Source organism: Megascapheus bottae, chromosome 17 (assembly GCF_031878675.1).
Source record: "Megascapheus bottae isolate mThoBot1 chromosome 17, mThoBot2.hap1, whole genome shotgun sequence".
NCBI classification, from domain to species: domain Eukaryota; kingdom Metazoa; phylum Chordata; class Mammalia; order Rodentia; family Geomyidae; genus Megascapheus; species Megascapheus bottae.
In genome coordinates this window covers 26,840,938-26,855,147 of record NC_143525.1, presented here as the reverse complement: position 1 = coordinate 26,855,147, position 14,210 = coordinate 26,840,938, and the positions used below count along the sequence as shown (strand labels likewise).

The 14,210-nt window shown below is 43.8% G+C and overlaps 1 protein-coding gene and 2 non-coding genes across 3 annotated transcripts in view; all 3 read right to left on the bottom strand.

The window, feature by feature from the left end:
- Positions 1-14,210, bottom strand: part of Tsr1 (TSR1 ribosome maturation factor) — a 15,924-nt gene extending 1,714 nt beyond the window's left edge. Inside the window, exons 1-14 of the mRNA XM_090350426.1 lie at positions 13,302-14,210; positions 13,029-13,132; positions 12,263-12,482; positions 11,902-12,036; positions 10,001-10,425; positions 8,624-8,783; positions 8,073-8,227; positions 7,529-7,725; positions 4,915-5,077; positions 4,398-4,508; positions 3,645-3,777; positions 1,451-1,567; positions 478-618; positions 312-386 (exon numbers count right to left, since the gene is read on the bottom strand). Of these exons, the coding sequence (XP_090206552.1) occupies positions 312-386; positions 478-618; positions 1,451-1,567; positions 3,645-3,777; positions 4,398-4,508; positions 4,915-5,077; positions 7,529-7,725; positions 8,073-8,227; positions 8,624-8,783; positions 10,001-10,425; positions 11,902-12,036; positions 12,263-12,482; positions 13,029-13,132; positions 13,302-13,398 (2,233 nt within the window). The 5' untranslated portion in view covers positions 13,399-14,210. The remainder of the gene's footprint in view (positions 1-311; positions 387-477; positions 619-1,450; positions 1,568-3,644; positions 3,778-4,397; positions 4,509-4,914; positions 5,078-7,528; positions 7,726-8,072; positions 8,228-8,623; positions 8,784-10,000; positions 10,426-11,901; positions 12,037-12,262; positions 12,483-13,028; positions 13,133-13,301) is intronic.
- Positions 3,431-3,525, bottom strand: LOC150051474 (small nucleolar RNA SNORD91 family). The gene has a single exon (XR_016538510.1). It is a non-coding gene; the product is annotated as a small nucleolar RNA SNORD91 family (small nucleolar RNA).
- LOC150051473 (small nucleolar RNA SNORD91 family) lies at positions 4,193-4,286 on the bottom strand. Its single transcript, XR_016538509.1, has one exon. It is a non-coding gene; the product is annotated as a small nucleolar RNA SNORD91 family (small nucleolar RNA).

Here is a 14,210-nt window from a genome sequence, read left to right as displayed (position 1 = left end):
CCAGGACAGGTACAGTGGTTCACACCTGTAATTCTAGCTACTCAGGAGGCTGAGATCTGAGGATCTTGGTTCAAAGCCAGTCCAAGCACAAAAGTCCTTAAGACTCTTATCTCCAATTACTCACTGGAAAACTGTAAGTGGGCCTGTGGCTCGGGGTAGTCTGAAGCTGAAGAGTTCAGGGACAGTGCCCATGCCCAGAATTCAAGCCCCACAACCAACAAAAAGGTGTATTACTTCTCACACATAGATACCCCTTCTCATGTTTTTGTCCCTGTTTCCCACTTCCCACCCCCCAAATCTCACATTCTCACCTAAAGGTTCCTTGATGTGTCCTCTTCGGCCCCACTTTGTTCTCAGTTCCACTGGTTTAAACCACTGCACATCCTCTTAAGAATAGAATACATAGAATACCAAGATGAAACAAAATGTAAACCCATCACAAACACAATGAAATCCCATCCTCTTCCTTTATGTTACCTCTATTGAAGAACATATAACGCACTACTGCCATCTTTGTAAAAATTTTGAAAGGATGACCACTTAGAACAACTCTCTTGATAACTATTCTATCTGGATCCACCGAGAACAGATGTCCTGTGGCAATAAGGCTGTGCATTCCTGCAGGGGACAGAAAAGAGGTTCTTCAAGAGTCTATAGACCACGATCTCCATTTACTATTTTAATCCACAGGACAAAAGTAATACACTATGCTATAAGCCTCCCAAAACTACAGTAATGACCACTAAATGATATTGCTTCTGAGCCTATTCCCCAAACCTATACATAACACCCTGTTTCTCATCAGTAGCTTAGACTCACTATGAGTCAACGACTGATGGCTTTTTTTTTTTTGGGGGGGGGGGGTAGTCCTGGGGCTTAAACTCAGGGCCTGGGTACTATCTCTGAGTGTGTGTGTGTGTGTTTTCTTTTTTTTTGCTTAGACTCAGGGCCTGAGCACTGTCCTTGGGACTTGAATTCTGGGCCTGGGGGTTGTCCCTGAGTTCTTCAGCTCAAGGCTACTGCCCTACCCGAGGCACAGCCCCACTTCCGGCTTTCTGATAGGTAACTGAAGAATCTCAAGGACTTTAGTGCCTGGGCTGGCTCTGAACTGAAATCCTCAGATCTCAGCCTCCTGAGTGGTTAGGATTACAGGTGTGAGCTACCATGCCCAGCTCTGAGCTTCTTTTGCTCAAGGCTAAGGGTAGCACTCTACCACTTGAACCATAGTATCACTTCTTCCAGCCTTTTCTGTTTATGTGGTACAGAAGAATAGAACCTAGGGCTTCATGTATGCTAAGCAAGCACTCTACCACTAAGTCACATTCCCAGCTCTGATGTATCTTAAAAACTACTGTTAACCATGCCATGTGATCCTCAAATCTAAACAAAGAATATAGTAGTAATGCTACAAGGAACTGCAGGCCTTTTCAGCATTGTGAACACCACTTACCATTGCTTTTCTGCTTGAAAAGCAGCACAGATGCAGGAGGAAAAGTGATTGGTGCATATACTGTTACCACTACAGCCGCATCAGCAGTTAGGAACCTCTGAAATTTATGTTTGTCCGCTGCCATAAGAATTAAAAAAGAAAAATCACAAATATTTTGAGAAACCATCAATAATTCAGAAAGGGCTGTATCATTGTTAACTCTTCCCTTAGTGTTGAGTATTAAACTGAGGGCCTTGTGTATAGCACACAAGTGCTCTTTTCTAACTGCAATGCTTTACTACATACATACATACATACATACATACATACATACATACATACATATGTGTATATATATTTTGGGTTTTTTTTGTTGTTGTTGTTGTTGTTTTTTTTTTTGCTTGAACTCAGGGCCTGAGCACTGTCCTTGGACTTTCTCAAGGCTAGAGCTCTAACACTTAAGCCACAAAACCACTTTCAGCTTTTTTCTATGTATGTGGAATCAAGGAATTGAACCCAGGTCTTCGTGCATGCTAGGCAAGCACTCTACCACTAGGCCAAACTCCCGGCCCCAACACAAAATTTTTAAAAAACTATCAGCATGTGGGCTGGGAGTTTGGCCTAGTGGTAAGAGTGCTTGCCTAGCATGCACGAAGACCCAGGTCGATTCCTCGGTACCACATACATATGGTGGTATATAATCCTACGACTTAGAAGGTAGAGACAAGACAATGTGTTTAGAGCCAGCCTGGGGCACATAATAAAAAAGTTTAATAATAAAGTTGTCTCAATACAACTGAAAGATGTAACTGTCCTATCAATTGGAGCTCCAACTGTATCTAGGGTTCAAAAATTTCTCCAAGCCAGGCACAGTGGCTCACGCCTATAATCCTAGCTACTCAGGAGGCTAAGATTTAAGGATTGCAGTTAAGAAGTCAGCTTGGGCAGGAAAGTCCAAGAAATCTTTCCATCCAAGTAACCACAAAAAAATAAAGACAATAATAATAATAAACCAGGAAGTGGAGCTGTGGTTAGCCTTGAGTATAATAGCTCAGGAACAACACCCAGGCTCTGAGTTTCAGCACCAAACTAAAAAAAGTTCTCCAGGTGATTCTGATGCCTAACACCCTACCTCATTTAGGAATCAATGCTTTGCTGAGACCCTTTGCTACGATAACACTTAATGCTGGGCAGGCACTGACCAATGCTTCGGCCTAAATATAAGATATTTTAGTCTTTGAAGCCACGAAGATATTGTTTTAACTATTTAGTTCCGCTACTTTAACACAGAAACAGCAGACAATATATACACCTGGAGATTAATTAAAATGGCACAGTATGTTCCAATGAACCTTCATTACAAAAACAAGTGGGACAAATCTGTCCTAAAAACTAGTCTGCTGACCCCTGACCTTAATAACTAAAACCGGAGAAAAGGAAAAATATTCAATAAAAAAAATCAAGTCTTTTGTTTAGATAGCATGACTGGTGAGAATAAAAACTATTCAGACTACCAACGCTGCCTTCATGTTTCCCTTTTGCCACTGCTGAAGCTGAATGAGCTACAGTGATGTGCATGGTGATGTATAGACTTTCTTCTGCCACAAGTGTCCCTGGTTACCTTTCTCTAAATGAATCTCACCAGATCTTTACCCAGCTGGAAGTCACAAAAGTCACCACCCTTTTACTCACTGTCATGCCAGACACCATAGTTTCCACACTTACCCTTTTGGTAAAGCTACCAACTGATTCAAAAATTACTTGGACAAGCCTAGCTACTCAGGAGGCTGAGATCTGAGGATCAAGGTTCAAAGTCAGTCTGGGCACAAAAGGACCTGATACTTTATCTCCAATTAACCTCCAGAAAATGGGAAATGGGGCTTGGCTCAAGGGTAAGGTGGTAGCCTTGATCTGAAGAGCTCAGGGATAGCACCCAGGCTGAGTTCAGATCCCATGACCCACCAAAAAAAAAAAAAAAATTTAGTTGGATACAAGTACTCATGACAGTGAAGCCTCAGTATCCCATAGAAGCTGCATCACTATGATGCCTCAGACAGGTTCAGACATTACGAATAAAAACATCATTGACTCCTAAGTCAGAGTACTAAAAGTACATCAAACCCAGAACAAGAGCCGGAACTTTGTATTCTGCACTCCCCGTCTCCAAAAAGAAAAATAAGATGGAGGATAACCTAAAGGCTTCCCCATTGCTGACCTGAAGTGTGCTGAGAGAATAAAGGTGAGGCTCGGAAGCGCCTGAATCCACAATGGAAGATCATTTCCTCTTTGGCTTTCACAGGTTCAGTGTTGCCAGAACTCCGACTCACCACCATGTTCAATACTGACATCTGAGGACCAAGTTAAAAAAAAAAAAGATTCTAATCTAGGAATACAATAGCCTAACCTGAAAAAAGAAAAGCAAGCAAACATCAAATTTAGTCTAAAACCTGAAAGTACTAGTTAATGGTAGAGTGTGGATGATGACACAGATTAACCTTTACATCAATAATTGCCATTAGCATTATTAGAATGCTCATATACTAGTTTCCTTCTCCCACTCTGCCACAATCAGTGCCTTTCTACTCATCCATCCACGAAAGTCTTCAAACCATATTCTTTCAAGCCTCTTCCTCAACTCTTATACCACCAACCAATGGTCAAAGCAGTTGTCCAACCCTAATGTGCTCAACTAGTTGTATAGACAAGAGGTTTAAACCTTAGCACACTATTTTTATTGCTGTTCTTATTTGAAAAACACACTTTTCTTGGAGAAGTCTCAGAACCACACCAGACTGCATCACTGAGATGCTTCAGACAGGTTCAGACATTCTGGGTATAACCATCATTGACTTCTCTATGATTCTTTGATTGCTAAATCACAAAGGTATACTCTTCATATCCCAATCAGCAAAATGTCATGAATAAGTTAGAATTGTTGTGTCTCTATTTCCCACAGGTATTAATTTACCTTCTGTTCATGAGGGAGCAAAGAAAATGCAATCAAGGGTGTTCCTTGTCTGAAGTAGTCAAACACTGAGACAGGGACTTCAGAGACATGAAGTGTGACATACCAGCCAACCTGCCAACAGGAAACACATGACAGGATTACTCTAAAGTCTCAATAATGACAAAACTTTTCTCTAAATATTAATCTCTTAAACTACATAAAAGTAACCTTCCCCCTGAAAGTCTTCTCATAGATGCTTCAACTATTCAGATACTGCAGGCAAACACAAAACTAAAGCAGATACTCGTTGTCATGCTAAGAGAAGCAAAACAGAAAAAGGAAAAACAAACAAACCCTTAGGGGTTGGAGGTATGGCTCAGGTGTTAGGGTGCCACCAAAGCAGCAAATATATAATTCAAGTCCTGATCTTGGCCTCCTCCACAAAAAAAAGGAGGGAGGGGGGAGAAAGAAGTAAAACAGGGAACATGACTGCAAACACTCACAAATTACAAGGATGGACAGGAAGGCAGATAGATACCTCAGCTCCTTCAGCTTCATTTTCCTCAATTTCTTTAAAGATACGTTTCCTAGTATTAGTGAAGTTCTGAAACTGAAAAATGCGAGCATAATCTTGAGGAAGGTTTTCCTTAGGATCCCATGGAGATGTCCGGAAACTCCTGAGGCCTCTGTATTTCTGAAAGCTGGAATATAAGAAATTTCAAATATATGTAAGATTTTTATTTGTGCTACATAAGATTCATAGTAGTTCTGAAACAGCTAAGTAGCCAGACACTAAATGACTCATGCCTATAATCCTACCTATTCAACCTAGGCTAAGACCTAGAGGACTGTGGTTCAAGCCAGTCAGGACAGAAAAGCCTGCATGACTCTATCTTCAATTAACCAGCACAATGCCAGACTAAAGGCATAGCTCAAATGACAGGCAGGAGTCATGAATAAGAAAGGCACGTGAGAACAGACCCTGAATCAAGCCCTGGTATTAGCAAACAAAACCAAGCAAAAATTAGTTTGGTGGTATTAATTCATGCCTAAAATCCTAGCTACTCAGGAGACTAAGGTCTAAGAATCTTGGTTTAAAGCCAGCCAGAGCAAAAAGTCCATGAAACTCTAATCTTTAACTACTAAAAAGCCAGAAGGAAAGCTATAGAAGTGGTAGAGGCTAGCTTTGAATAAGAAAGCCTCAAGGACAATGCCCAAAGACAGGCACCAAACTAAAAAAAATAAATAAATGAAAAAAAAAAAAAACCACCATATAAGGCTATAGTTTGATAGGGATATGGCTCAGTTGTAAAGGTTTTAGGCTCAGGTCCCAGGCCCTACCCCCACTAACCTGCCCCCCCCCCAAAAAAAAACATCTGAGTACAATAATATATCTGTAATTCTAGCACTCAGTGCTGACAGAAAGTAGGAGGATAATCTGAGGTATGAAGCACAACCAGTCTGAAAAAAAAAAAAAGTCAGGTGCAATAGCTTATACCTATAATCCTAGCTACTCAGGAGGCTGAGACTTGAGGATCATGTTTTCAGATCAGGCCAGAAAACCTATGAGACTCTTTATCGCCAATTAATTACCAAAAAAGACAGAAGTGGAGCTGTGGCTCAAGTAGTGAAACACTAGCCTTGAGCAAACAAGCTCAAGAACAGTGCCCAGGCCCTGAGTTTTGTGCCCTAACTGGCACAAAATCCCCAAAGAGAATCAGGCATGGCAGATAATGCCTGTAATTACAGCTTCTCCAAAAGTGGAGATCAGAAGAATCCTGTGCTGTCAAGTGATTTTAAGACCAACCCAAACAAAATCAATTCATAAGACCCTGTCACCCTGACTACCCTTGTAATAACAAAAAATAAGGTCAGCATGGAGGCATCAGTAGAATTGCTGTCTGAGGCCAACCAAGGCAAAAATAGGAGACCTTAGCTGAAAAACAACTGGAAAATTCTCAAAAAAAATCCAATAGCATAACCAAAATAAACCTTACCTCTTCTCAAAACAGAAAACTCAAGTTTAAACCCAAACTTCTCCCTGGAGATAAAGTATATAGAGCGGCATCCTGGTGCCTGATAAGGAGTGGCTCTTTAATCAGACAAACCAGCTCTTCAATAGCCTAACCACTTTTAACATCCAACATTAACTCTGGCTTCAGACTCCAATCCAGGGCAGACAGGATCATCTTTTATGCCTTTACTTTGCTACCCTACCACATTTCTCCCAAATCTACAAACATTATACTTTAGCTTCCGTAGAAAGATTCTGCTAGTTTTTCTCCATCCTTCACCTCCTGTAACAGCTAGGCAGTTATAGTACTCCATGCTTGTCATCTCAGGAGGCTAAGAACTGAGGATCAAGATTCAAAGCCACCTGGACAGGCAAATCTGTGAAAATCCTATCTCCAATTAACCAGCAAAAAAGCTGAGGGTGTCGCTGGGCATCAATGGCTCATGCCTGTAATCCTAGCTACTCAAGAGGCTGAGATCTGAAAGTCCAGGAGACCCTTAGCGCCAATAAACTACTCAGAAAGTCAGAAGTAATGTGGGGCATGGTGGCTCTCGCCAGTAATTCTAGCTACTCAGCAGGCTGAGATCTGAGGATTCAGGTTCAAAGCCAGCTGGTTCAAAGCCACCTGGACACTAAAGGCCGTGAGACTCTTTATTTCCAATTATCCACTGGAAAACTGGAAATGGCACTGTGGCTCCAGGGGTAGGACAGTAGCCTTGAGCTGAAGAGCTCAGGGACAATGCCCAGGCCCATAGTTCAAGTCCAACAACCAACAGAAAGAAAGAAAGAAAGAAAGAAAGAAAGAAAGAAAGAAAGAAAGAAAGAAAGAAAGAAAGAAAGAAAGGAAGGAAGGAAGGAAGGAAGGAAGGAAGGAAGGAAGGAAGGAAGGAAGGAACTCAAAGGTAGAAAAAGAAGCTCAGAGACAGCATCCAGGTCCTGAGTTTAGGCTTCAATAATGACTAAAAAAGCAAATAAGGTCATATAACACTAGTCTTTACCACAGATCATATATTAGTTTCCTTTTCTGATATAAAATATTAATCCTTCCAGCAAGAACAATTTCTTTGTATTATGATGGCATGGTAAACTAGAGTTTTAAAATAAAAACCTATTGTTTCAATTGAGACATGTGACAAACCGAATTCTAGCATCCACATCACGGGGGGTATCCATTTCATCAGGAAACATCTCTTCTAGTCTTTCTTGTTTGTATTTCTCCAGCATTTTTTCCTCAGCCTCTTCATCTACTTTCTCATCATATAGATCATCACGCACAGACTCCCCGGTCATCATTGTTTCATATTCCTCTTCATCTTCCTCTTCAGCACTCTCAACCTGGAAAAGGACTGCAGTTGTCTCCCAAGAAACCCATCCATCTCTACCCCAAAGCCAGTCAACTGGCTTGCCCAGCATGTACAAAGCCTGAGGTTCAATTCCTTGGTACCACATACAAAGGCAAAGCTGGAAGTGGTTCTGTGGTTCAAGTGGTAGAGTGTTAGCCTTGAGAAAGCTCAAGGACAGTGCTCAGGCCCTGAGTTCAAGCCCCAGGAGTGGCAAACACAAAACCACCACTCATTTCCTGTCATCAGTCATTACTAAGAAACTGGCTACCATGTCAAGATTGCTTCCTGCCTAGTACTGAGTGCTGCATACTTAAGCGGTCTCATGATCCATTTCCTTACCTGAGAGTCTTCTTCCACAAAATCCTCCTGTTCCATGGCATACTCATCTCCTTCCCCGTCACTTCCCTCACCTTCATCCAAAATCCATTCAGCTTGATAAATGGATGTTCCTTTGGGAACCTTCTTTACCACTTTAGAACTTTGTTTCACAAAATCTGTAAAAGCAACAAGTTATAAACCTCCCAAAAAAGTATGCACCTCTTTACATCCACAGGATGCCAGACACTGCTGTCAAGATGAGGACATTAGTAGACAGGTGAGTAGAGCAGACCTAAATTTAACTCCACTGTCTCACAATTAGCAATCCCTACACAGCTAAACTAACCTTTCTAACCCAAACTAGGATTGTTTATCTCTTCATTATAAAATAACACTATATAGAGAAACGGAACAATGCTTAGTACAATCTATAGCATTTGGGGATATGGGAAGTGACCGAACTTCAATGTTATTCTCATCCCACTCCACCCTACATAGGGTGCAGCTACCCTATAACCAGACAAAAATCAAGTTCCAGATCAGATGAGTAACAGAAGTTTGCTACTACCAACCATCTGCCTCATTCAGCTCCTCCTCAGTGGGCCATGTTTGCTCCCCTTCCATTGGATCTGGGATGACCTCTGATAGCAAAGATTCCTGTCTAGCTGGATCTGCCTTCATTAGGACCTTCAGATCTTCTTCCATGTTAGTTGCAGCATCTTCAACACAAATCTTAAAAACAAAAGCAGGTGTAGCTAGTCAAACATTAAAGTGTATTTAGCCGAGCATAGTGGCTCACACCTATAATCCTAGCTACTCTGGAGGCTGAGGTTCAAAGCCAGCTTGGGCACTGAGACTCTTATCTCCAATTAACCACCAGAAAACCAGAAGTGGTATTGTGCTCAAGGGGTAGAACTGTAGCTTCAACCTGAAGAACTCAGGGACAGCACCCAGGCCCAGCATTCAAGCCCCCATGATCCACCAAAAAAAAAAAAAAAAAAAAAAAGTGTACTTAAGTGGTGCTGTGGCTAAGGGGAAAGGCTTCCCGAGGAGCTCAGGAAAAATGCCCAGGTCCAGAGTTCAAATCCATGGCCGACCAAAAAAAGAAAAAAATTAGCGTATCAGTCTTCATGCAGACAAATCAAAATATACCGTTTTTTTTTTTTTTCAAATGGCTATTTCCATTTCAAATGGCATCTTAACTCTACACCTCTGCTTTGCTCTTAGGTCTTTCATAGTCTCATCCCTACTTTATCTATTTCTTATATTCTATCAAGCTGTTTTCTCCACTTTCACCCATTTAACTTGTAAGTCATACGCATCCTACTCCACATCTGTCTGGTTTTTAATCTTTGTAGGTTGTCGGTTTAATTCCTCAGCTTTTACAGTAGGTCCATATGGTAACTATATCCTATCTCAAATTTTACTTCACTGGTATTTTCCCCCCTTTCCCTGCAATCCAACTAAGTTCTTTGAGGTATGACTATATGCTATGTCCCCGTCTATAAAACCAGAACCAAACCATACTGCAGAATATCTAGAAAGTACAAGATAAATATAATTTTATAAACATACTTGTAGGGGCCAAGAGCATAGCCTAGTGGTACTGTGCTCACCTAGCATGCACAAAAAAGTCAGAAGTGGTACTATGGCTAAAGTAGCAGAGTGCTAGTCTTGAGCAAAATGTGTCCAAGGACAGTGTCTAAGCCCTGAGTTCAAGCGCCAGGACTGGCAAAAAAACAAAAACACTTGTAATTGACTATTGCCTTATTTTTCAAACTGTCTGGCACATGGATTACCTTATCTGGATTTAAACTTTCATCCTGTCCCAACTTTCATATAAATCCACCATATAGGTTGAGTGGTAAAATGGTTGTCTAGCATTCATTCATAGGGTTCTAGGTTTGATCTCCAGCATTGAAGGGGGGGAGGGGAAGCATCAGTCTCACCTCCATTGCCATGCTTGAGTCCTTCTGGGACTTATTCACTCTAGTTTTTAAGGGGAAAGGATCCATGGGAGCATCTATCTGTTTCATTTGAAAGTCTCCATGTCCAACAATATGCAGCAAGCTATTTACATTCAGAGTCCTCCCACGAACATAACCTGAGATTTTCAAGGTGCCCACAGAGTGATTCTCTTCATTAGGAACAAAATCAGCAGCATGGGCGAACAGATAGGCCCGTCGATCTCGAAAAGCAAGATGTCGCTGCTTTTGGTTAGCCAACTGTCTAAGCAGCATGCATGCCTCCTGTTGAGTGTCTAACAAAAGGAGTTTGTCATCAGGAAAGCGCTTCTCCACTATTTTATTTAACTTCTTTTTGGCATCTATTTGTTTCTTCTGTGGGAGGCCAGAAACCCCCTGGACAGCTAGTGCTGAAAGCAAAAGAGAGGGCTTTGTAATTCATTGCCTTATTACACGAAAATCCTCTTACAGTTCAAACAAGCCAACAGTTCTATTGTGATCCCAAAGATCACTGAGGAAGTCAACCCTCAGCCACCCTAAAGAAATGTCACAATGGGGCCGGGAGTTTGGCCTAGTGGTTAAAGTGTTTGCCTAGCATGCATGAAGACCCAGGTTCAATTCCTCGGTACCACATACATAGAAAAAAAGCCAGAAGTGATGCTGAGGCTCAAGGGGTAGAGCTCTAGCCTTGAGAAAGTCCAAGGACAGTGCTCAGGCCCAGAGATCAAGCCCAGGACTGGCAAAAAAAAAAAGAAAAAAAGGAATGTCACAATGATGCCAGTACTGGTGGCTCATGTCCATAATCCTAGCTACTCAAGAGACTGAGCTCTGAGGATAGCACTTCAAAGCCAGCCCTGGCAGGAAAAGAATCTAAAACTTTTTTCCTGTCAGCTGTGGGGCTTGAACTCTGGGTCTGGGTGCTGTCCCTGAGCTCTTCAGCTTAAGGATACCGCCCCACCCCTTGAGCCACAGCACCACTTCCTGTTTTCTAATAACTAGTAAGAGATAAGAGTCTCATGGAGGGCCGAGAGTTTGGCCTAGTGGTTAAAGTGCTTGCCTAGCAAGCATGAAGACCCAGGTTTGATTCCTCGGCACCACATACATAGAAAAAAGCTGGAAGTGGTGCTGAGGCTCAAGTGGTAGAGCTCTAGCCTTGAGAAAGTCCAAGGACAGTGCTCAGGCCCTGAGCTCAAGCCCAGGACTGGCAAAAAAAAAAAAAAAAGAGTCTCATGGACTTTAGTGCCCAGGCTGGCTTTTTTTTTTTTTTTGCCAATCCTGGGGCTTGAACTCAAGGCTTGAGCACTGTCCTTAGTCTTTTTTCTCAAGGCTAGCACTCTGCCACTTGAGCCACAGTACCACTCCTGGCTTTTCTATGTATGTGGTACCAAGGAATTGAACCCGGGTACTTGTGCATGCTAGGAAAGCACTCTACCTGGCCCTTGGGCTGGCTTTGAATCATGATCCTCAGATCTCAGCCTCCTGAGTACCTAGGATTAGAGGCATGAGCCACTGTGCCTGGCTAAGAGACTCTTATCTCCACTTAATAACTAAAAAAGCTGAAGGGGAGCTATGGCTCCAGTGATAAGAGCACTAAGCCCTGAGCTTTAAAAAAAAAAAAAAAAAAATCCCTGGCCATGAGCTGAAGACCCACGACCTCACATAAAAAAGAGAAAGACTGTCCCAACAAAATTTCATTCTTCTTCTTGACAAAGGTCAGCTACTTACCTGATAATTCATAAATGATCAAATTTAACATTTGCATATATATTCTACCAGGAATACAACCCATCTTATATATTCCTGAATCAAATGCCTGAAAAGCTATAGATGTACAGTAAACACTAATTCATTTTCTTTCCTGGCCTCTAATACTCCGACTCACTTACTGTAGGTGGGAAGGCCTTGTGCAAAGAGGCAGGAAAGGCAGTAATCCCCAGTGCTGTCCCAGCCTTCTAGTGGATCCAAGAGGAACAGGATGGTATCAGCCACTTTAGCCATGTCTAGCACAGTGTGCAGATCCCCTAGAGACACAGAAGAGGTACAGCACATTATACTTAACAAGTATTGCCCAGCACTCTGCAGGCTGAGAGCAAAAGGTCACCAGTTCAAGGCCAGGCTACACCCAGCAGTATGGTACTTGCTTAGCACTTGCAAGACTCTGGGTTTGTTTCTCAGCACCAAAGTTTAAAAAGAATGCAAAAAAAATTAACTATTTAAATTTAAGAGAAGAACATTATATGCTCTAACCTGGCCTTGCAAATGTGAAAAACCACCGATGTTTCAAATGTGGGCACAGCAGCATAAAGCTGTGAGTGCCTCCCCATTCATTCAAGTGTACTGTTCCCAAGTCTCCATCCTGAAGCAGTCCCAATGTTTCCAGCAGGGAAATGCTGTTGTGCAGAGGCACCACCAGCACCTGATGAGGAGGCCCTTCCTTGCTGCCCAGATGTCTTTTCTCTGCCAGCACCTGAGAAAAGAAACAAGAAGGTCAGAAAACTTTGTTCCAATGTTGCATTTCCAACAGTATAGCTAGTGGCTGCCAGGCCAGCATCCTTTTTACTACAAGCCCCCAAGTATGATAGGAAGCCTGCAGACACTTAAGACTAAACCAAGAATACTTTAAGCTAGACTAGAGTTGGGTGGGAGCTACTCAGGAGGCTGAGATCTGAGGATAGAGGTTCAAAGTCAGCCAGGGTAGAAAAGTCCCCCTAAGGCTCTTATCAGCCATCAACCCACTCAAAAAGTGGAAGTGGAGTTGTGGCTCCAAGTAACAGAGCTCTAGCCTAGGGCTAAAGAGCTCAAAGACAACACCCAGGCCGAGTTCAAGCCCCACAACAGAACTCCCCGCCCCCCCCCCCAATAAAATCTAGACCACTACTGTAGGCCCTACTTGTATTCTAAGGTTATTTTCCATCTCCAGCCCTTCCCAGAAGTCACACCTTCAAGTTCAAAGCATTATCCTCGTATACTTGTAGTAAACCCGCACCATTTCCCCAACCCCCACTCTTCTCACCGCCTCCTTCTTCTGCTTTCGGAGTTGGCTGGCGCGGTGCCTCTGGTCGATTCTGCTCAGCTCTTTCTTCACCTTCTTGCACAGGATTTTCATTTCTACACGGCCTGCAGAGGAGATCAAAAAGGGCCGTTGTGCCTGGATCAGAAGATAAACAAAGAGGCCCCCTCTCGAGCCCCAAGGGCCTTTTGCCCGGTACCAGGCCTGACGGTGACCGCGCAGGCGCAAGGAAAAGCGGCTATTATCAGTTAAACGGGCCTTCTACTGTCTCCTCACCTTTGCCATCTCGCTGTGCCGACCCTCGACCCCGATGCCGCCCGCCTTTATGAGGCTTATTCTGCTGTTTCAGCGGGCCGGAGCGGTGAGCCGCCATGCCGCCGCTCACGTGCACCCAGGCCGCACTACTTCCGGGCCCGGAGGAGTGCTTCCGGCCCCTCCCTCCAGAGCGCCGCTTTCCGGGGGCGGGGCTTTCGCGCCGCGAGCCGAGGTCCTTTCCGCCAACCTGTCAGTCCCAACGGGACCGCGACGGGAACTTTTCCCGCGCCGCGCTCTGCGGCTGGCGACTTCCAAACGCCGCTGTAGCCGGGCACCGGTGGCTCACGCCTCTAATCCTAACGACTCAGGACCCTGAGATCTGAGGATCACGATTCCAAGCCAGCCGAGGCAGGGAAGTCTGTAAGACTCCTCTCCAAGGAACCACCAAAAATCCAGAAGTGGAGCTGTGTGTGGTTCGAGGGATGGAGCGCCATTCTTGAGCACAAAAGCTCAGAGACAGTACCGGGGCCTTGAGTTCAAGCTCCAGGACCCGCACCAAAAAAAAAAAAAAGCCACTTTCTTTCCTTCTTTCTGTTTGCACTGTTAAGTGGCATCACGAAGGGAGATGTGGAATGGAAGACTGACTATCCGTGCACCGGAGGCCTAAGCCCCTCCTCTCACTTAGATCCGGGGGCGCCGCTCTACGGTTAGCAACAAAAGGCGCTCTTACCGCTGGGCAGCCTCTTTCCCTTGACACCCTCTAAGTTAGAGGCAAGGCGCGGGGAAGGCGCTTCCCTCCCCTCATCAGCTCCACACAAGTTCCCGCCGGTCCCCCACGACCGCCGGCGCCCCGTTTCCCACAAAGCGGTTACGAGGACCAGACACGATGTGGAGAGCCGTGAGGAGAGAAGGAGCTGGGCACGACCCTCC